This window comes from Pan paniscus, chromosome 9, assembly GCF_029289425.2.
Source record: "Pan paniscus chromosome 9, NHGRI_mPanPan1-v2.0_pri, whole genome shotgun sequence".
Classification (NCBI taxonomy): Eukaryota; Metazoa; Chordata; class Mammalia; order Primates; family Hominidae; genus Pan; species Pan paniscus.
This window is the reverse complement of record NC_073258.2, coordinates 61,571,388-61,594,659: the sequence shown is the minus strand read 5'-3', so window position 1 is coordinate 61,594,659 and position 23,272 is coordinate 61,571,388. Positions and strand designations below refer to the sequence as shown.

General features: G+C 38.7%; 1 protein-coding gene across 1 annotated transcript; it reads right to left on the bottom strand.

The window, feature by feature from the left end:
• Window positions 1-1,092: 1,092 nt before the first annotated feature.
• MS4A5 (membrane spanning 4-domains A5) lies at window positions 1,093-21,726 on the bottom strand. Its single transcript, XM_003826341.5, has 5 exons — window positions 21,455-21,726; window positions 20,361-20,489; window positions 18,817-18,873; window positions 17,365-17,517; window positions 1,093-3,330 (listed from the first exon to the last, which is right to left on the bottom strand). The coding sequence occupies exons 1-5, from the start codon at window positions 21,605-21,607 to the stop codon at window positions 3,220-3,222; spliced, it is 603 nt and encodes a 200-aa protein (XP_003826389.1). The 5' UTR covers window positions 21,608-21,726; the 3' UTR covers window positions 1,093-3,219.
• Between the last annotated feature and the right edge of the window lie 1,546 nt (window positions 21,727-23,272).

The window sequence follows — 23,272 nt, the reverse complement described above, 5'->3', positions numbered from 1 at the left end:
AGATGTTGTTTTGCTTTCTCAATTATATTTCTTAAAAAATTAAATAATATGTATGAAAAAGTACTTATAACAGTGAGACAAGAAACCATGTGCCCACAGCCATGATTAGAGATACAAGAGTGTCACTGATACCTTTGAAAGCTCTCAGGTTATCCTTCCCCAAGCCACCCTCTTTATCAGAGCTCACAATTATGCTGAATTTGGTGTTTATCACTCTCTTCCTTTTCATTGTATTTTGACTTTCCACATATGTTTACATTTCACACGACATATTGCTTAGTTTTTGTGTTTTCTAATCATTATTTAGGTAGAATTAATAAGATGTTCTTTTGTGACTTGCTTTCTTTACTCAACATTAAATGTGTAAAATTCATCTTTGTTGATTTGCTTCAAGTAATTTATTTTTACCAATATGTGGTCCTCAAGTAGGGAACATGGTACAATTGATCTGTTCTCTGTCTGTGGACATTTGAGGTATTGCAGGCAATCCTGCTCTGGAAACATTCGTACGTGTCATATGTTGCACATGTACAAGAATTTCTCTTGCGTATATTAACTAGCAGTGGAATTGTTGGGTTATAAAGTATGTGTATCTTTACCTTTACTAGGGAATAGTTTTTAAAGTGGTTGTCTTCATTTACACTCATACCATTGTGGTAGGAGTGTTCCTTTCATTCCACAATTGCTTAAGAAATTGAGTGCTTTTCATATATTAACCTTTGTTTCTGTCTCCTGTGAAATGGCTGTGCATGGCTTTGGACTAAGTTTTCATCAAGTTGTATTTTTCTATTAATGTATAGGAGGATTTTATATATTCTATATCCCATTATTTTTGTTGGTTATTTGTGTTGCTAAAAGGCTTTGATTTGTAGCTGCTCTCGTCACACTTACGTAACATTCTTAATAACGACTAAATGGGTTGTATCAGTTCTTGCTGGTACTATTCATGTTCTGGGATCTGTTTAAGAAATTCTTTACTACCTTGACCTTGTAAAGAAGTCTTCTATCTTTATTTCTAATAATTTTAACATTTCTTCTTTCTTTTGTTTTTTAAATTTTATTTTAGGTTCGGGGTACATGTGCAGATGTGTTATATAGGTAAGTGGCATGTCATGGGGGTTTGATATACAGGTTACTTTGTCACCCAGGTAATAAGCATAGTACCCAATAGTAGTTTTTTGATCCTCACCCTCCTCCCATCCTCCACCCTCAAGTAGGCCCCAGTGCCTGTTGTTCCCTTCTTTGTGTCCATATGTACTCAATGTTTAGCTCCCACTTATAAGTGAGAACACATGCAGTATTTTCTTTTCAGTTCCTGTGTTAGTTTGCTTAGAATACTGGCCTCCAGCTTCATCTATGTTGCTGCAAAGGACATTATCTCATTCTTTTCTATGGCTATGTAGTATTCCATGGTGTATATGTACCACATTTTCTTTATCCAGTCTGCTGTTGATGGGCATTTAGGTTGATTCCACGTTTTTGCTATTGCAAATAGTGCTGCAATGAACATATACGTGCATATGTGTTTATGGTAGAACGATTTATATTCCTTTGGGTATGTACCCAATAATGGGATTGCTGGGTTGAATAGTAATTTTGCTTTGAGTTCTTTGAGAAATTGCCAAACTGCTTTTTTTACAGTGGCAGAACTAATTTACATTCCCCCCAGAAGTGTATAAGCATTCCCTTTTCTCCACAACTTGCATCTACTATTTTTTGACTTCAAGACAACATTTAAACCTAGTTGACTTAAAAGCCCAAGACTTTGCACCCTCAAATATATCTCAAGCCTCACACATCTGTACATCATTCAGTTGCCAAGTATTTTTCATCATAACCTAACTTCACTGAAGTAAAAAACTTACTTATTTTTCCTGCCATGTTGTATCCCTCACCTTCACAAATGCACCTATAACCTAAGCTGCTGCCAGCAAATAGTAGAAATGAAAGCCTGTTACATCATTTTTTGAGTATGCTGAGTTTTTTTTTTCTATACCATAAACAACATAGGATAATGGGATTTGAAGTTAGGGAACTTGACTCAAATCCTCTTTCTAAATCATGCTCCTTTTGTGCTCTCAGAAAAGCTAACCACTTTGAGCTTCAATTTTTATGACTATGACAAAAGACATATCTACCCTGAGGGCTGTCAGGACAAGTGAGATGATACAGGTGAGACCTCTAATACTTAGGAGGTATTCAGCCAGTGAGAGGCAATACCATATAAGGTAGTGGTTCTCAAAGTGTGGTCTGGGATTTCCTGGGGTCCTTGAGACCTTTGTAGGTGCCCTATAAGTTCAAAACTATTTTTGTAATAATACTAAGACTTTATTTCTCTTTTCACAAGTTTACAGTAGTATACTCCATAGGCTACAGAACACGAGATATCATAACAGATTGAATGCAAAAGCTGTTAAGAGAATCCAGAGGAAAGTAGTTCCTTCCAAACTTTGCTTGGCATTGGAATTAAGACCTTGGATTCTGGAACCGGCTGCCTGTTGATACTATGGCTCTGCCATTGCAAACTTTATGACCTTGAGCAAATTACTTACCCCCTCTGTGCTTCAGTTTCCTTTTCTGTAAAATGGGTATAATAATACAATTCACCTCCTAGGACTTTTGTGAGATTAAATGAGTAACACCTATATAATACTTAGAATGATGCCTGGAATATAGTAGTGGTTCCACCAATATTTGCCCTCATTATTTTTACTATTGTTAGTATTCTAGTTGATCAGCTCTTTAACATCGATGATCTTGCAGCATTAATGTAGAATTTATGGGCCAAACCATTCCACCAACCAGCTCATCTTTCCACACACCACTGGAGTAGGAGCCACTGGGTGGAGTCTCTTAGTGAAATCAACAGGAGATGTCATCAACCAGAGAAGTTAGATGACTGGGTCACCCCAGACCTTGGGCTTTGGTTCCTATCTTTGCAACACCACATTGCTGTCCTTTAGTTGAAATAATGCATGACTAACAGAGGTGACAACACCAAGGTGACCATTTGATTTGGGGAGAGGTGCAGATGGCATTGCCAAGAGGCAGAATGTGCTTTATCAGTCAAAATGTCCCCAGAACCCCTTCACTTGAGCCACTCCCCTTTGCTTCAAAGAGTTCCCAGCCTTAAGATTCTATGTGTCCTTTGGCTTTCCCTTACAAGCAGAAGTCATTGCTAAGTAATATTTTAACATATCTTTATTCCCACAGTGCTAGTCAACAACATTGTTCACAATCACAATCCTCTGAGTGGCACCCCAAAATTGAGAAGGGCAGAGAAATGAATAATTCAATAATGCTGAAAGTCATCAATGTAATCAAAATTCCCTGTAATAGAAGAAGAAGAAAAAAAAATGAAGAGTCATCATGTTGGCACAGTAATGGTTTTCCTGATTATAATGACATAGTGATGCCCAGATAATAAAAGCTTCCCCAAATATCTCAAGTGTATCTGATGCTTAGGAATCAAATCAGTGAAGGATTATGAGAGTATCTATCTATTTAAGCATAGGATAGCATAGCATAGAATAGGATAGCATAGCATAGCATAGCCTAGGATAGCATAGCATAGTACAGCACAGCATAGGATAGCATAGCACTGCATTGCATAGCATAGCATAGCATAGCATAGCATAGCATAGCATAGCATAGCATAGCACAGCATAGCACAGCATAGGATAGCACAGCATAGCATAGCATAGGATACCATAGGATAGCATAGCATAGGATAGGATAGCATAGCATAGCATAGGATAGCATAGCATAGCATAGGATAGCATAGCATAGGATAGCATAGCATAGCATAACATAGGATAGCATAGGATAGCATAGCATAGCATAGCATAGGATACCATAGGATAGCATAGCATAGGATAGGATAGCATAGCATAGCATAGGATAGCATAGCATAGCATAGGATAGCATAGCATAGGATAGCATAGCATAGCATAACATAGGATAGCATAGGATAGCATAGCATAGCATAGCATAGGATAGCATAGCATAGCATAGGATAGCATAGCATAGGATAGCTAACATAGCATAGGATAGCTAGCATAGCATAGGATAGCATAGCATAGCATAGGATAGCATAGCATAGCATAGGATAGGATAGCTAGCATAGCATAGGATAGCTAGCATAGCATAGGATAGCATAGCATAGCATAAGATAGCAGAGCATAGCATAGCATAGCATAGGATAGCATAGCATAGCATAGCATGGGATAGCATAGCATAGCATAGCATAGCATATTATCTTTTTAGAGAAAGGCATATAAAAATACATTTTTGATTTATATATGTAGGAAATAGTCCATTTTATAAATGCATAAAATGCAAAGAAATGCATATATAAAAGGTGGTCTAATGAAGGGGAAAGAAAGAAGGTGAAGAAACAGGAAAAAGAACTAAAAATAGAAAAGAAAAAGAGGGAAAAAAGAAAACTATTGGCTTAGTAAAAGAGAAAGCGAAAGAGACATAAGAAGCATAGGCTAGTAGTTCCACCGTTTTTTTGGTTTCTTTTTTGTCTTTTTTTTTTTTTTTGAGACGGAGTTTCACTCTTATCAGCCAGGCTGGAGTACAATGGCAGGATCTCGGCTCACTGCAACCTCCAACTCCCAGGTTCAAGCGATTCTCCTGCCTCAGCCTCCCGAGTAGCTGGGATTACAGGCGCCCACCACCAAACCCGGCTAGTTTTTGTGTTTTTAGTAGAGACGGGGTTTCACCATGTTGGGAGCACTGAACTCCTGACCTCAGGTGATCTGCCCACCTCGGCCTCCCAAAGTGCTGGGATTACAGGCATGAGCCACCATGGCCCGGCCCCACCTGTGTTTTTTTCAATCACAGCAAAAGACCTTCAAAATATTTTGTATTTTGGCAACTATGAGCACAAATAGAGATACACATCTTGTCAGTAGCCCAGAGGCTGCAGACCTGCACTTACCAGTTAAAGTTTGCAGTCTTCTGAGAGCTTTACTTTATACTTAGGTTGCAAAGGTTAATATGGTTAACATCCTCTCCTGAAGCCTTATTTGTCTACTATATTTTAACTATAGATTGAAGAGCTATTTTAGAGCCACATGGTTTTTAATGGCCACATAATATTTCATGGTGTAGTTTGTCATCATTCATTTATTCTTTTGTGACAGGAACTGATTGATTTCCTCTTTTTTTCTGTGTTTTTTTGTTTGTTTGTTTTACCCCTCTGAACAATGCTGCAATAGCATTGTTGTACATATACCTTATATATAGGTGGTTTAATTGCTGTAGAGATAGACATCTGGGTTAAAAGGTCTGTTTATCATTCAGGTAGGTAAATGTTGTATCCTTGCTTCCCAAAATGGCAGTGACATTGCACACTTCTAGTCCTGATATACAAGAACATTGTTTTCACCAGTGATAAATACCAGCCATAAATTATAACTCATTAATTTTTGCCAGTCTAGTGATGTAAATATTAGTTCATTGTTAAATTAATTGACATTTCCCTGACTATTAGTGAATTGGAGCATTATTGTATGTTTGGCCATTGTAGTTTCCTTTTTGTAAATTCTTTCCTCATATTCTTTATCTTTTAAAAAGAAAATTTTTTCTTGACTTCTTGTCAGTTATATGCACTCTGTATATAAACACATGAAAATGTTGCTGTTATCTGCTTTAAAACTATATTTTCCATTTTTAACTATATCAAAGTTTATATATAAAGAAGTGTATTTTGGCTGGTTGCGCCAGCTCATGCCTGTAATCCTAGCACTTTGGGAGGCCGAGGCTGGTGGATTGCCTGAGCTCAGGAGTTTGAGACCAGCCTGGGCAACATGCTGAAACCCCATCTTTACTAAAATACAAAAAATTAGCTGGGCATGGCAGCATGAGCCTGTAATCTCAGCTACTCGGGAGGCTGAGACAGGAGAATCACTTGAACCTGGGAGATGGAAGTTGCAGTAAGCCGAGATCACATCACTGCACACCAGCCTGGGCAACAGAGTGAGATTTCATCTCAAAAAAAAAAAAAAGAAGAAATGTCTTTTATCTCTTTTTCTTTCCACGTCAAGATATATCACATTTTTATCACCCCAGTAGGTTCTCTTGTGTCCCTTCCCAATCAATCCTCCCACCCTATTGAGAGTCAACCACCCTTCTGATTTCTAGCATCATGTGTTAAATTTGCCTGTTTATTTTTTATCTGAAATCGTTTGCCTCAGTATAATAAATTGAAATTCATTCATGCTCCTCTGTGTCAGTAGGTTGTTCTTTTATATTGCTGAGAAGTATTCTATTATTTGAATAATTACCTTTTTTTAGCCATTTTGTTGTTGATAGAAATTTGAATTCCTTATCAGTTTAACTATAATGAATAGGACTGCTATAAACATTTTTGTCTATATCATGAGACATAAAGTAGGTGTATGATTAACTTTTTAAAAAACCACCCAATGGTTTTCCAAGGTGGTTGAACCATTTTCCGTTTCCCATTTCCATCAAAAGGGTATGAGAGTTCCAGTTGCTTCACATTCCTTCCAACACCCGGTATTGGTGGTCCTTTTAATTAAAATGATTCTGGTGTGTGTGGAGTAGTGTCTTATTGTGATTTTAATTTGCATTTATCTGATGATTAATAATGTTGAGCACGTTCTCACATGCTCACTAGCCATTTATCTATCTTTCTTTGTGAACTGCTTGCTCAAGTCTTAATCTTTTTTTGGCCTTTTTATTATTGATTTTCAGCAGTGCTTAATATATTCTGCATGTGGGTCTTTTGTGTGAGAGAGAGATATAGAGAGAGAGGAAATTTTCTCCCTTTCTGTGCTTTGGTAGTCCATTTTATTTTATTTTTCCCCTATATTTAGTCCCTTTTATGTTTTATCTAAGAAAGCTTTGTCTACTCCCATGGTCGTGAAGATATTCTCCTAAGTTCCCTGCAGCCCACCCACTCAAGCTTTATAGTTTAGGATTTCACATTTAGGTGTATCACTGATTGATGTTTGAATGTGAAATCAATTGTGTACTTCTGGTATCCACTGACTTGGCCACGGTATATTATCATATATTGTGCTGAATTTGATTTTGTTAATATTTTATTTCAGATTTCTTCACAAAGTTTACAAGATAGAGTTACCCGTAATTTTTAAATATTTTATAATGTCCTTATGTTTTCATGTCAAACTTGTGACAGCCTCACATGAATACTCGTGAGTTGGGAAGTGAACTGAAAGTATTCAGTTTGGTGTTGTTTCTTTTCTAAATGTTTAGAAGAAATTAGTCTGCTCCTGCAAGGCTTTGCTTTTTCTTTTTTGAGAGAAAGTTTTAAATTATGTATTTGATTTTTTATTAGATATAAGCCCAATCAGATATATACATTTTTTCCTGTGTTAGTCATGGCAGGTGGTTTTGCATAGTTTTGGTAGGTAGGTTTTATAAGGAAACAATCATCTAACGCATCAAATAATTTTTATGTTAATAATTTCCTCATATATTCTTGGCTATTGTATTGATAGTGATACACCTTCATTTCTGATAATGATAGTTTGTGTTTTCTCTTTTTTCTTTTTAAATATCTAGGGGTTTACCAATTTTATTAGTTTTTCAAACATCCATATTTTAGCTTTATTTTATCTTATCTATTGTTTGTGTTGTATTTCATTAGTTTTTATCTCTATTCTTTGTTATGTCTATTATAGAATACTATATCTCAATTCTTTCGTTTTCTTTAAATTTAATTTTTTAATCTAATTTCTTGGTATGAATATTTAGATAATTTACTTTTTAGTCTATTTTCCTTCCTGATACTTGCCTTTGAGGTCGTAAAGTTTCCTCTAAGCACACTTTAGTTGTAATCAATTTATATAAATATTTCTATTATTTTGTCTTTAATTTTTTTATGTCTATTGTAAATTCTTTGAGCCTTGTATAACTTAGAATTTCAAAACAGTTTTGGGGATTTTTTTTTGCCTTTTTAAAATTGACATTTAATTCAATTCCATTGTTTTCAGACAATATACTGTGTATGATTTTAATCCTTTGAATTTTGTTGAGGCTTGTAGGCTCAGCACATGGCTAATTCTTGAAAATGTTCTAAGTGAAATCTGTCAATTTTTTCAGTTGTTTTTATTTCACTTTCATTGTGTTTTTGTTGTTGTTGTTGTTTTTGAGATGGAGTCTTGCTCTGTTGCCCAGGCTGGAGTGCAGTGGCGCAGTCCCGGCTCACTTCAACTTCCGCCTCCCAGGTTCAAGTGATTCTCCTGCCTCAGCTTCCCGAGTAGCTGGGATTAAAGCTGCCCACCACCATGCCCTGCTAATTTTTGTATTTTTAGTAGAGATGGTGTTTCACCATGTTGGCCAGCCTGGTCTCAAACTCCTGACCTCAAGTGATCTGCCCACCTTGGCCTCCCAAAGTCCTGGGATTACAGGCCTGAGCCACTGCGCCTGGCTATTTCACTTTCATTTTTGAAGAACATTTTCACCAGGCCTAGAATTCTGGGTTGGCATTATTTTGTTTGAGCACTTTAAAGATGTAATTCTATTGTCTTATCACTTCCATCAGTTAGTTAGATAGGAGGAATAAGTTCAAGAGATCTGTTGTACAGCGGGGTGCCCATAGTTAATGACAGTATATTGTATTCTTTTTTTATTATTATTTTATTTTAAGTTCTGGGATACATGTGCAGGACGTGCAGGTTACACAGGTATACATGTGCAATGGTGGTTTGCTGCACTTATCAACCTGTCATCGAGGTTTTAAGCCCCACACGCATTAGGTATTTGTTCTAAAGCTCTCCCTCCCCTTGTCCCACTACCCCACAACAGGCCTTGGTGTGTGATATTCCCTTCCCTGTGTCCATGTCTTCTCATTGTTCAACTCTCACTTATGAGTGAGAACATGAGGTGTTTGGTTTTCTGTTCCTGTGTTAGTTTGCTGAGAATGATGGCTATTGTATTCTTAAAAGTGCAAAGATAGTGAATGTTAAGTGTTCTCACTGCAAAAGTGATAACTATGGGAGGTAATGCCTTTGTTAATTAGCTAGATTTAAACATTCCACAATGCATATATGTACTTCAAAATATGTTATACATGATAAATACATATAATTTTATCTGTCAATTAAAAATGTCAGTTGACAGTATTATAATTGTAGTTATTTGGTGTAGTGTTCATTCTATATATGACATTTAGGTCAATTTTATCAATTGTATTCAAAATTCTATAATTTTATGGTCTGTCTACATATTCTTTCAGTTGCTGAGAAATGTGTGCTAAAATTTCTTATGATGATTTTAGCTTTCTCTACTCATTCAGCTGAGTTAGCTTTTCCTTTTGGCTTTGAGTTGTTATTAGGAGCATTCAAACCTAGAAATGTAATATTTCTCTTGTGAATCGACCCTTTTATTATAGAAAGTCCCCTATTATACGTTTAGCAATGCTTCTTGCCTTAAATCTATTTGTTTGTTACTAGTGTAGCTGTTTCTTGTAAACAGAATGCAGTTGTGTTTTGTTTTTTAAACTCATTTACTGGGACCATCTTTTTTTAAAATTTAAAATTTTTTAATTTTCTATTTTTATGGGTACATAATAGTTTTACACAGAAAATCTTCTAGTTCACTTTCTTTTATTTTATATTCCCTGAGGTATTTTAAAGTTTATCATTTCTTTCTTTTTTTTTTTTTTCAAGTCTTGACATTTTTATTATTGAGGGGTATTTCAGACTGACAGATAATAAGAGAAGGTAGGTTAGGTTATGCTGACAAACAGTAAGGAGATACCCATTTTTTTGTCAAGTTTCTAAGTCAGCTTGGAAAACTATTGGCTTATCTCCTTTCTTTTTTTTTTTCTTTTTTTTTTAATGGTCTTTTTCTTTTTTTTTTTTTATTATACTTTAAGTTTTAGGGTACATGTGCACATTGTGCAGGTTAGTTACATATGTATACATGTGCCATGCTGATGCGCGGCACCCACTAACTCGTCATCTAGCATTAGGTATATCTCCCGATGCTATCCCTCCCCCCTCCCCCACCCCACAACAGTTCCCAGAGTGTGATATTCCCCTTCCTGTGTCCATGTGATCTCATTGTTCAATTCCCACCTATGAGTGAGAATATGCGGTGTTTGGTTTTTTGTTCTTGCGATAGTTTACTGAGAATGATGATTTCCAATTTCATCCATGTCCCTACAAAGGACATGAACTCATCATTTTTAATGGCTGCATAGTATTCCATGGTGTATATGTGCCACATTTTCTTAATCCAGTCTATCATTGTTGGACATTTGGGTTGGTTCCAAGTCTTTGCTATTGTGAATAATGCCGCAATAAACATACGTGGGCATGTGTCTTTATAGCAGCATGATTTATAGTCCTTTGGGTATATACCCAGTAATGGGATGGCTGGGTCAAATGGTATTTCCAGTTCTAGATCCCTGAGGAATCGCCACACTGACTTCCACAATGGTTGAACTAGTTTACAGTCCCACCAACAGTGTAAAAGTGTTCCTATTTCTCCACATCCTCTCCAGCACCTGTTGTTTCCTGACTTTTTAATGATTGCCATTCTAACTGGTGTGAGATGGTATCTCATTGTGGTTTTGATTTGCATTTCTCTGATGGCCAGTGATGGTGAGCATTTTTTCATGTGTTTTTTGGCTGCATAAATGTCTTCTTTTGAGAAGTGTCTGTTCATGTCCTTCGCCCACTTTTTGATGGGGTTGTTTGTTTTTTTCTTGTAAATTTGTTTGAGTTCATTGTAGATTCTAGGTATTAGCCCTTTGTCAGATGAGTAGGTTGCAAAAATTTTCTCCCATTTTGTAGGTTGCCTGTTCACTCTGATGGTAGTTTCTTTTGCTGTGCAGAAGCTCTTTAGTTTAATTAGATCCCATTTGTCAATTTTGTCTTTCGTTGCCATTGCTTTTGGTGTTTTAGACATGAAGTCCTTGCCCATGCCTATGTCCTGAATGGTATTGCCTAGGTTTTCTTCTAGGGTTTTTATGGTTTTAGGTCTAACGTTGAAGTCTTTAATCCATCTTGAATTGATTTTTGTATAAGGTGTAAGGAAGGGATCCAGTTTCAGCTTTCTACATATGGCTAGCCAGTTTTCCCAGCACCATGTATTAAATACGGAATCCTTTCCCCATTGCTTGTTTTTCTCAGGTTTGTCAAAGATCAGATAGTTGTAGATATGCGACGTTATTTCTGAGGGCTCTGTTCTGTTCCATTGATCTATATCTCTGTTTTGGTACCAGTACCATGCTGTTTTGGTTACTGTAGCCTTGTAGTATAGTTTGAAGTCAGGTAGTGTGATGCCTCCAGCTTTGTTCTTTTGGCTTCGGATTGACTTGGCGATGTGGGCTCTCTTTTGGTTCCATATGAACTTTAAAGTAGTTTTTTCCAATTCTGTGAAGAAAGTCATTGGTAGCTTGATGGGGATGGCATTGAATCTGTAAATTACCTTGGGCAGTATGGCCATTTTCACGATATTGATTCTTCCTACCCATGAGCATGGAATGTTCTTCCATTTGTTTGTATCCTCTTTTATTTCCTTGAGCAGTGGTTTGTAGTTCTCCTTGAAGAGGTCCTTCACATCCCTTGTAAGTTGGATTCCTAGGTATTCTATTCTCTTTGAAGCAATTGTGAATGGGAGTTCACTCATGATTTGGCTCTCTGTTTGTCTGTTGTTGGTGTATAAGAATGCTTGTGATTTTTGTACATTGATTTTGTATCCTGAGACTTTGCTGAAGTTGCTGATCAGCTTAAGGAGATTTTGGGCTGAGACAATGGGGTTTTCTAGATATACAATCATGTCATCTGCAAACAGGGACAATTTGACTTCCTCTTTTCCTAATTGAATACCCTTTATGTCCTTCTCCTGCCTAATTGCCCTGGCCAGAACTTCCAACACTATGTTGAATAGGAGTGGTGAGAGAGGGCATCCCTGTCTTGTGCCAGTTTTCAAAGGGAATGCTTCCAGTTTTTGCCCATTCAGTATGATATTGGCTGTGGGTTTGTCATAGATAGCTCTTATTATTTTGAAATACGTCCCATCAATCCCTAATTTATTGAGAGTTTTTAGCATGCAGGGTTGTTGAATTTTGTCAAAGGCTTTTTCTGCATCTATTGAGATAATCATGTGGTTTTTGTCTTTGGCCCTGTTTATATGCTGGATTACATTTATTGATTTGTGTATATTGAACCAGCCTTGCATCCCAGGGATGAAGCCCACTTGATCATGGTGGATAAGCTTTTTGATGTGCTGCTGGATTCGGTTTGCCAGTATTTAATTGAGGATTTTCGCATCAACGTTCATCAAGGATATTGGTCTAAAATTCTCTTTTTTGGTTGTGTCTCTGCCCAGCTTTGGTATCAGGATGATGCCGGCCTCATAAAATGAGTTAGGGAGGATTCCCTCTTTTTCTATTGATTGGAATAGTTTCAGAAGGAATGGTACCAGTTCCTCCTTGTACCTCTGGTAGAATTCAGCTGTGAATCCATCTGGTCCTGGACTCTTTTTGGTTGGTAAGCTATTGATTATTGCCACAATTTCAGCTCCTGTTATTGGTCTATTCAGAGATTCAACTTCTTCCTGGTTTAGTCTTGGGACAGTGTATGTGTCGAGGAATTTATCCATTTCTTCTAGATTTTCCAGTTTATTTGCGTAGAGGTGTTTGTAGTATTCTCTGATGGTCGTTTGTATTTCTGTGGGATCGGTGGTGATATCCCCTTTATCATTTTTTATTGCGTCTATTTGATTCTTCTCTCTTTTTTTCTTTATTAGTCTTGCTAGCAGTCTATCAATTTTGTTGATCCTTTCAAAAAACCAGCTCCTGGATTCATTAATTTTTTGAAGGGTTTTTTGTGTCTCTATTTCCTTCAGTTCTGCTCTGATTTTAGTTATTTCTTGCCTTCTGCTAGCTTTTGAATGTGTTTGCTCTTGCTTGTCTAGTTCTTTTAATTGTGATGTTAGGGTGTCAATTTTGGATCTTTCCTGCTTTCTCTTGTGGGCATTTAGTGCTTTAAATTTCCCTCTACATCCTGCTTTGAATGCGTCCCAGAGATTCTGATATGTTGTGTCTTTGTTCTCATTGGTTTCAAAGAACATCTTTATTTCTGCCTTCATTTCGTTATGTACCCAGTAGTCATTCAGGAGCAGGTTGTTCAGTTTCCATGTAGTTGAGCAGTTTTGAGTGAGATTCTAGTTTGATTGCACTGTGGTCTGAGAGATAGTTTGTTATAATTTCTGTTCTTTAACATTTGCTGAGGAGAGCTTTACTTCCCAGTATGTGGTCAATTTTGGAATAGGTGTGGTGTGGTGCTGAAAAAAAAGTATATACTGTTGATTTGGGGTGGAGAGTTCTGTAGATGTCTATTAGGTCTGCTTGGTGCAGAGCTGAGTTCAATTCCTGGGTATCCTTGTTGACTTTCTGTCTCGTTGATCTGTCTAATGTTGACAGTGGGGTGTTAAAGTCTCCCATTATTAATGTGTGGGAGGGTAAGTCTCTTTGTAGGTCACTCAGGACTTGCTTTATGAATCTTTGTGCTCCTGTATTGGGTGCATATATATTTAGGATAGTTAGCTCTTCTTGTTGAATTCATCCCTTTACCATTATGTAATGGCCTTCTTTGTCTCTTTTGATCTTTGTTGGTTTAAAGTCTGTTTTATCAGAGACTAGGATTGCAACCCCTGCCTTTTTTTGTTTTCCATTTGCTTGGTAGAACTTCCTCCATCCTTTTATTTTGTGCCTATGTGTGTCTCTGCATGTGAGATGCGTTTCCTGAATACAGCACACTGATGGGTCTTGACTCTTTATCCAGTTTGCCAGTCTGTGTCTTTTAATTGGAGAATTTAGTCCATTTACATTTAAAGTTAATATTGTTATGTGTGAATTTGATCCTGTCATTATGATGTTAGCTGGTTATTTTGCTCGTTAGTTGATGCAGTTTCTTCCTGGTCTCGATGGTCTTTACATTTTGGCATGATTTTGCAGCGGCTGGTACCAGTTGTTCCTTTCCATGTTTAGTGCTTCCTTCAGGAGCTCTTGTAAGGCAGGCCTGGTGGTGACAAAATCTCTCAGCATTTGCTTGTCTGTAAAGTATTTTATTTCTCCTTCACTTATGAAGCTTAGTTTGGCTGGATATGAAATTCTGGGTTGAAAATTCTTTTCTTTCAGAATGTTGAATATTGGCCCCCACTCTCTTCTGGCTTGTAGAGTTTCTGCCGAGAGATCCGCTGTTAGTCTGATGAGCTTCCCTTTGAGGGTAACCCAACCTTTCTCTCTGGCTGCCCTTAACATTTTTTCCTTCATTTCAACTTTGGTGAATCTGACAATTATGTGTCTTGGAGTTGCTCTTCTCGAGGAGTATCTTTGTGGCGTTCTCTGTATTTCCTGAATCTGAACGTTGGCCTGCCTTGCTAGATTGGGGAAGTTCTCCTGGATAATATCCTGCAGAGTGTTTTCCAACTTGGTTCCATTCTCCCCATCACTTTCAGGTACACCAATCAGACGTAGATTTAGTCTTTTCACATAGTCCCATATTTCTTGGAGGCTTTGCTCATTTCTTTTTATTCTTTTTTCTCTAAATTTCCCTTCTCGCTTCATTTCATTCATTTCATCTTCCATCGCTGATACCCTTTCTTCCAGTTGATCGCATCAGCTCCTGAGGCTTCTGCATTCTTCACGTAGTTCTTGAGCCTTGGTTTTCAGCTCCATCAGCTCCTTTAAGCACTTCTCTGTATTGGTTATTCTAGTTATACATTCTTCTAAATTTTTTTCAAAGTTTTCAACTTCTTTGCCTTTGGTTTGAATGTCCTCCCGTAGCTCAGAGTAATTTGATCGTCTGAAGCCTCCTTCTCTCAGCTCGTCAAAGTCATCCTCCATCCAGCTTTGTTCTGTTGCTGGTGAGGAACTGCATTCCTTTGGAGGAGGAGAGGCACTCTGCTTTTTAGAGTTTCCAGTTTTTCTGTTCTGTTTTTTCCCCATCTTTGTGGTTTTATCTACTTTTGGTCTTTGATGATGGTGATGTACAGATGGGTTTTTGGTGTGGATGTCCTTTCTGTTTGTTAGTTTTCCTTCTAACAGAGAGTACCCTCAGCTGCAGGTCTGTTGGAGTACCCTGCCGTGTGAGGTGTCAGTGTGCCCCTGCTGGGGAGTGCCTCCCAGTTAGGCTGCTCGGGGGTGAGGGGTCAGGGACCCACTTGAGGAGGCAGTCTGCCCATTCTCAGATCTCCAGCTGGGAGAACCACTGCTCTCTTCAAAGCTGTCAGACAGGGACATTTAAGTCTGCAGAGGTTACTGCTGTCTTTTTGTTTGTCTGTGCCCTGCCCCCAGAGGTGGAGCCTACAGAGGCAGGCAGGCCTCCTTGAGCTGTGGTGGGCTCCACCCAGTTGGAGCTTCCGGGCTGCTTTGTATACCTAATCAAGCCTGGGCAATGGCGGGCGCCCCTCCCCCAGCCTTGCTGCCGCCTTGCAGTTTGATCTCAGACTGCTGTGCTAGCAATCAGCGAGACTCCGTGGGCGTAGGACCCTCCGAGCCAGGTGCGGGATATAATCTCGTGGTGCGCCGTTTTTTAAGCCCGTCGGGAAAGCGCAATATTTGGGTGGGAGTGACCCGATTTTCCAGGTGCCGTCCGTCACCCCTTTCTTTGACTCAGAAAGGGAACTCCCTGACCCCTTGCGCTTCCCAAGTGAGGCAATGCCTCGCCCTGCTTCGGCTCGCGCAGGGTGCACGCACCCACTGACCTGCGCCCACTGTCTGGCACTCCCTAGTGAGATGAACCCGGTACCTCAGATGGAAATGCAGAAATCACCCGTCTTCTGTGTCGCTCACGCTGGGAGCTGTAGACCGGAGCTGTTCCTATTTGGCCATCTTGGCTCCTCCCCCCTCATTTATTTCTTAAAACATGATAAATATTGTGGTTTTAAAATCTCTTCTAATATACTTAGTATCAGAAATTTACAGGTGATTTTTTTTTTGCTATGTTCTGTTTCTATTAGTTGTTATTCGCATTGTCTTATTTCTTTTTATGCCTCTTTTGAGTGCTTACTGTTAATTTTCAATGGAAAATTTGATGGGAATTTATTAAGATTAATGAATGTTTTTCTCCTAGATAGACTTCGGTTTTGCTTCTGCCAGGTACCAGGGGCACCACATACCAAGACCAAATTCAGGTAAAGCATTCTTGCCTTATCCAGTTTATGCCTAGCAAAGGTCAGTGGGGATTGGGGCGTGGAAGGAGGTTGTCAAGGGGTTTGTTTGGCCTGTGGCCACACTTCTCAAATACTTTTCCTTTTTAAACTTTTTTCAGCGACTTTGCTATTTTGGGGCAGGGTACTTTGTATATCTTTTTGCCCTTACCTGAAGAGCGTAGTAGCCTATCAAAGACCTAGTTTAATATGGAGAAAATCTCTCTTAAGTCTTTATACTTTGAGTGGATGTGAAACCTTGACTTCTTTCTCTTTCAGTCCACATGGGCCAGGGATTGGATTCCAAATAAGCATCACTGGCAAATGGGTCTGAAGGCATAAGTAGCTTTCATGCTCTTCAGAGTTCCACTTGTAAATTTCAGGTTGCAGGCTTTCATCTAAAAATTGATCTAGTAGTTCCAGCTGACCTTTCAGCTTTTTAATGTCTTTAAGGTTGTTTTGTTTTTTAATAAAAAGACTTCTGTTTTCAGAGAAGAGTTAATCCACATAGCCATACTTAACCATTACCAAAATCAGTCTTCCTATTTTCTGCTCTTTAGTCCTGCTTTCTGTGGACCTGGTGCATTCAAATATTAAGTATTTCTTAGGCTCTGCTGTAAGAAATATCTTCTAATATGACTTCCCCCCGCTTTGCCTTAGATGGTGGGTTTTCAATTTCCTCAGCAATTTTTGTGTGTGTTTGGTAACTCTCTTTTTCTCTCCATGTGGATCAAACCTTTTACATTCTTTTACACTAATCTTAGTGGTATTTTGGAGGCAGCTAAAATAAATGCCCCTTTTCAATCTTATCATGCTTTATCAGAAGTTCAGCCTGTTAAAACCAAATCAAGAACTGTAAAAACACACCACTGTGATTCTAATGTACATATAGGGCTATAAACTACAGCCATACTCCTGTACCTTTTTTTTTTAGATTTATATTTGTATCATACTGATTTGTGTATGTTTTATCTCTTGTGCTCCTGTGAATTCCTAAAGGTGGGAGTTATAATGTGTTTATTTTTCTCTTCCACAATGCCTGGTGTAATGTCTATCAAATATTATGGATTTCATAAATGTTTGTCAGTAAAAGAAAATACATGTGTATCCACAACATGATCTGAATGGTGCTGATTGAGTGCTCATAAATATTTTCTATTAAGCCCTTTACTCATCACTCTATAAATGCAACATACTTACCAAGAACAGGACAGTAACAGCCTTACACTGACTGTTTTGGTGAGAATAACCACAAATGTAGTTTTGATCTAGGATGAAACCAAATGTGAGGAGACTGATTCCAGCTATTGCTCCCAGGGCACTAAGAAAATTCATTATTCGGCTCAATATTATCTGAAATAGAATAAGAACATAACAGTGTGACTGGGGTCCAGCCTGTACTACAAACAAAGCAATGAGTGTGGAGAATGGAGAGCAGGATTTTAGTCACAGCATCTTAATGCCACGAGGCAGCTCTGTGATCCTATGCGAATTGCTTCACATCTTTGGGCTTCAGGCCTTCATCTACACAATAAGGGGATCTTGTGAACTTTTAGTAACCTTTCCATTCCCCATATTCTATGCCTAAGTTAACTCTTATTCAGTTGGGAGGAAGGGTGTGCCTGTAACAATTGCATTTTGATTTTCTGGTGAAAGTCATGGTCTGTTTACATTTTTATTTTAAGACTCCTAAGTTTAACTAAATGCTGCACTTCTCTGCCATTTTTAATTTCTCCCTAAAATGACAAACTAAGAATTTTCAGTCCTTTGCTAAAATCTTTTGTTGGCATAGTAATATCTTATGTCTTCAATTCTTTGAGTAAAGTAAAAATATTCTTCTTATAATTTATCTATAACTTTACATTCAGTAGCACTGTATTCTTTATTTTGAGATTCTGTTTATGGTTTAATTAGATTGTCTACAGTTTGCCTTTCGTATGAGTCAAAGTGGTGCCTGTCAAAGTGCCTGGTATGCCGTAAATACCCAGAAAACAAAAAAGAATGAATAAGTAACTGGAATGTTGAAATAATTCTACCATTAATTGGCTGGGAATTTGGACAAGCTATTTAACGATTGTAAGCCTCAGTGTCTTCATACATAAAATAAGAGCTAAACTAGATGACCTAGAGAAACTTTCTCCTCTGGCATAATGGGTTATAATTCTAGGAAAACAGGAAGCAAATGCTGTTTATTGGTATTAATACTTGATAGTTTGTGGAATTATGGTGACCTAATGATTTTACAAATTTTTTTCAAGGCCAGGATAAATTATTTGAAAGTTATATATTTTTAATAAAGCGGAAATAGTGAAAATGTAACTCATTACTTTTTTTTGTTTTTTTTTTTTTTGAGATGGAGTCTTTTCCGTTGCCCAGGCATGATCTCGGCTCATTGCAACCTCCACCTCCCAGGTACAAGCAATTCTCCTGCCTCAGCCTCCTGAGTAGCTGGGACTACAGGTGTGTGCCACCACACCTGGCTAATTTTGTATTTTTAGTAGAGATGGGGTTTCACCACGTTGGCCAGGCTGGTCTTGAACTCCTGACCTCATGATCCACCCGTCTTGGCCTCCCAAAGTGCTGGGATTACAGGTATGAGCCACCATGACTGGCTACAAAATATATTTTTAATAAAGTAAGAATATAACTCACCAGAGTTTCTGTGGTTTTTCTTTTCACTGCAATTAGGAAGGCTCCAGAATTAATGAACTGTTAAGAGGAATAAATATGTTAATGATGGCCATGTTTAGCTGATGTTGAGTTCTTACAGAATAGACCTCTATGCATTTCTTTTACAGGCCCGCCTTCTAAGTTCACACACTCCTCAGGGCAGTGAGAAGGGTGAGTTGCTTTATATGACTTTCCACAAATGGAATAGTGGACAAAACACTGGTCTGGAAATCTCCTTTAGCCCTAACTATTTATTTGAACATGAACATTTTTTTTAACTGTACAGGGCTTTGGTTTACTCATCCATGTTCTTTTTATAGCTATTGTGGACTCAGCTTTGATCTCATGACAAAGGGATTTCAAGTCAGTTTATAATCATCAAGATTGGATTCCATCTTACTGCAATCCAGTGTGTTCTCTTGGATGGGAACATAAGGTGGGGTTGCAGTGAATGTGCTGGTAGTTCTTAAAAATCTCCAAGATTTTTCTTGGAAGTGGGTCACACGTGGTAGCATTGTTGTCTAGTGGAAATTTCAAATCTGATTACAGCACATCCATGTTTAAATTTCCAGCCCCTTCATGGGTATTTTCCAGCCTCATCTCTCCACCCTCACTCCCTGTGCTGAACTCTTATAGTTCACATAATAGAAAATGCTCTCCCATACCTTCAGCCTTTGCTCATATTTCTCTCTTGGCATGCAACAAGACATCCCTAATCCTTACACTTGGGTATCCCAGCTCCCATCTTCTGTGTGTGTGTCCTCACCTGATTAACCATTCACCCTTTAAAACTTGGTCAAGCTGGAAATGTCTCTGGGCGTTGTCCCCTCTGTTTTGTTGATGCCTTTCCTATGGAGGCAGCCCCTGTGTTTATTCTTCCTCATCACACCCTGTGTTAATTGTCTGACTCCTCACTCAACTGAGACCTTGAGCTCAGGCACTGCTTTCTTTTCCCTGAAGCCATTGCTCTGCCCATTCTCTGGCACTAAATTAGGTCCTAAGTTAATGTTTATTGATTGTGACTACATTGGGTTTAATAAATACCTCTCTGCAGCTCAAAAGGTATATCTGAGAAACCCTTCCCACTTCACTTCTGTAAAGAATAAATTGCTCCTTCATCTCTGCTTACATAAGCATTTCCTGCACCTCTGTGATAACATTTATCACACTGACTTGAAGTGATCTGTTTACATGTTTTCTTGCTAGACTGAGAGGTCTTTGGGGGAGAGGCCCATTGCCTTTCTCTGTGTATCTGGCTTATAATAAATAGTAACTAATTTCAAATGAATGAATAGCCAAATAAACAACTGCAAGCCTCAAAAGAAGTATTCCCAAAGGAACTTCAAGACCTAATGATGGAATATCAGTGACTGTGATGAACTAATGGGGAAATAATTTCAACAAGGTTAGTTTTTTGTACTTTTGAAAGCATGTCATACAACTGGATCTAGCTTATTTCATTGCGAAGAATTCCCTAACATCCTGGTTGGCATGGCTTCAAATTGAACTTGATTGACTATACTCACCAAAACAGAGCCCCAGAATGGATATCCTGAAAGAAATATAAAGGGAAACCTTGGATATGGTTTTAACAAGGTGAAAAGGAAGATAACTCCAAAAGAAAAGGTCATAATTCCAAACAGGATCTGGATAGTCTGCAAATAGAGGAAAAAGTCATGGTGAGGAAAAGCAAAGTGATAGTTTCCCTTCTGTTTAGAATATCTTCTTTTGGTCAAAAGGATTTGGCAATTACTCTCTTTGGTAATTAGGGGAAGAATAATAGAAGTCCCTTTATGATGCTCCTGGGTACTTTCTTAATTCCTCTATCTGGTATTTGGTGATAGGTAAAATGATCTAAATCAGTGCTCCTGAAAATGTGGTCCATGGATTGGCAACATCAGGATCACTTGGGAGCTAGAAATGCGAACTATCAGGCCCTATCCCATACTTACTGAACAGTCTCCAGGTGAGGCTGGGAAACCTGTGTCTTCATAAGTTCTTCAGTTCTTTAGCCCATAAATGTGAATGTTTGAGAAACACTGAATTCTAAATGAGTATACCAGGCTGGCCTCAAGCAGAATTGGACTGTGAGGAGCCCTGCCTGGAGATGGCCAATTCTCTGAGCCTGTTGAGGTATTGTCACACTCTCAGGCCCAGAGGGCTCTCCATCTCTTCGGGTTTTTTTTTTTCTCTCTCCCTCTCTGAGCCACTCATGTGATGCACTGTGACACCAAGCAGTGGTTTGACAAGTGCTGGGAAAGACTAATGAGGACAATATACAAAAATGGAAGGTATACAATATACAAAAACGTGTGAGTCTGTGCTCTGCTCTCTTCTTCTCAGTCCACCTTCTCAGTCTGAGTAATCTCATTTACTGCCATAGCAACTATCACTTTTTAAGTAGGTGAGTCCTAAATGATAGCATTTTTTGTCAAGTCCAGACCCACATGATTCGTTCTTCTCAAATATCCTCTCTCAAATGGCCCACCAACACTCTATATTCACATTGTCTTAAAGAAGAATTGGAATAGGCTCCTACCTTCAAACATGTGCCAACAGATAATTTCCCTAGCCTTTCCCCTGCCTCAGTAAAATATACATAGGGGCAAGTCTTACTTACCCCTAAGATTTTCATTTTTGTAGCAAATAATTTTTGCAAGGGGCTTTGAGTTGAAAAGGTCGTGGCTGAAAGTTCTGTGGACTCATATTCTGAAGCAGTGATTTCTGGAGGAAATACCAGAAACACCGGACTGTGTGCGGTGCTTGAATCCATGATGGTGTCGGTGATAATTTGAAAGGAGATGATTTAGTTGGTACTTCAGTCTAGACCATGTTCTTTTCTTGTGCTGAGGCTGCCTGGAGCACTGGAATTGTTTGCTTTGTCTTGGAATTATAGAACCATAGAGTCACAGAGTCATAGAATCTCAGGACTGCTCAAGATCCCAAGATGGCTATAAGTAAAATGCCTGGGACTGGGGATCGGAGAACCTGACAAGTAGTCCTGGTTTAGTTAGGAGTTTACTGTGACTTTTGGCAAGTCACATCCCCCTCTCCTGGTTTCTGATTCCTCATATATACATTGACCAAATTGGACTAGATGATCTACATATAAAGACATTTTAGGGACCGCGCATGGTGGCTCACGCCTGTAATCCCAGCACTTTGGGAGGCTGAGGCGGGCGGATCACCTGAGGTCAGGAGTTAGAGACCAGCCTGGCCAACATGGTGAAACCCCGTCTCTACTAAAAATATAAAAAATTAGCTGGGTGTGGTGGCACGTGCCTGTAGTCCCAGCTACTCGGGAGGCTGAGGCATGAGAATCACTTGAACCCAGGAGGCGGAGGTTTCCTTGAGCTGAAATTGCACCACTGCACTCCAGCCTGGGCAACAGAGCAAGACTCTGTCTCAAAAAAAAGGACATTTTAGTTACCAAATGGCAACTGGATACACATTTATTCCAGTTCCATATCTTCAGACACAGGTAGAACGCAAAATCTCTCAGGCCACGGAACAAATTAACCACTTCTTGAAGTATAGATAACATCCATTTTTCCTGTCACTTTGTGGTTTTGCCACCTGATTTAAGTAGCTTTAGCTGTGTAACAAATCCCTCAAAATGTAGTTAGTTCCAGCAACCACCATCGGCTTTTGTTTACACATCTGTGGGTCCTGTGTGTGGTCTGTCTCATCTAAGGCTGCTCAGCACTTCTCTACCAGGCTGTCTCATGCAACTGTGGTCACCTGGTGGAGTATCCAATTACATGAATTAGGATGGCCTCAGTCATGTCTCTGGCAGTTGGCAGACTCTTGGTTCTCTTCCAATTCACAAATACTTTTCAAACCTCTGCTGAGTCATGTGTGTTAATGTCATATTGGCCAATCAAATTTCATAGACAACCCAGATTCGAGGGGTAAGAAAATAGGCCCCCTAATGTCTTCATGGGAGGATCTGTACTTTCATCTTGAAAGGACAAGAATGAAGGGAAGGGAACAATTTGTGTCTGTTTTTAACTGTACCTTGTCATTTTCTGGTGTTTCCTATTGAGATCAGGTCTTCCTTAATTGAACCTCATGATGTGACAGCCTCTAGCCACTTGCCAGTTGCCAGTTAGAATATTTTAAAAGGCCACCCCTCCCTCACAATTTCTTTTCTCTGAACGTATCCATCTCTTGTTCAGTTTTCTATGGACGTTGAATCATAATGGTGATTATCCTTCATGAACATCATCTGATGTTGTGTTAGCATTCCCTAAGTTAAGCACACTATTTTGCAACATACTTTTATAAAACACCATTTCACCCTCATTACTCAGGTTTTAACTTTGCTCTATACCTTCCCCAGTTTTTGTTTTTTCTCCCTCTAAGCATGATGACTAGCACAGTGTTATAATAGCTCTCTGACAAATGGCAGAAATATAACTTTAATTTTTTATTGTTC

Excerpts from the sequence above, each read along its gene's own strand:
- MS4A5 (XM_003826341.5), bottom strand. The coding sequence starts at position 21,607 with ATGGATTCAAGCACCGCACACAGTCCGGTGTTTCTGGTATTTCCTCCA. Across the intron at positions 18,874-20,360 it reads CATTCTGGGGCTCTGTTTTG|TTCATTAATTCTGGAGCCTT; the intron begins GTGAGTATAGTC and ends TCCTCTTAACAG. Across the intron at positions 17,518-18,816 it reads GAAAAACCACAGAAACTCTG|ATAATATTGAGCCGAATAAT; the intron begins GTGAGTTATATT and ends ATTCTATTTCAG.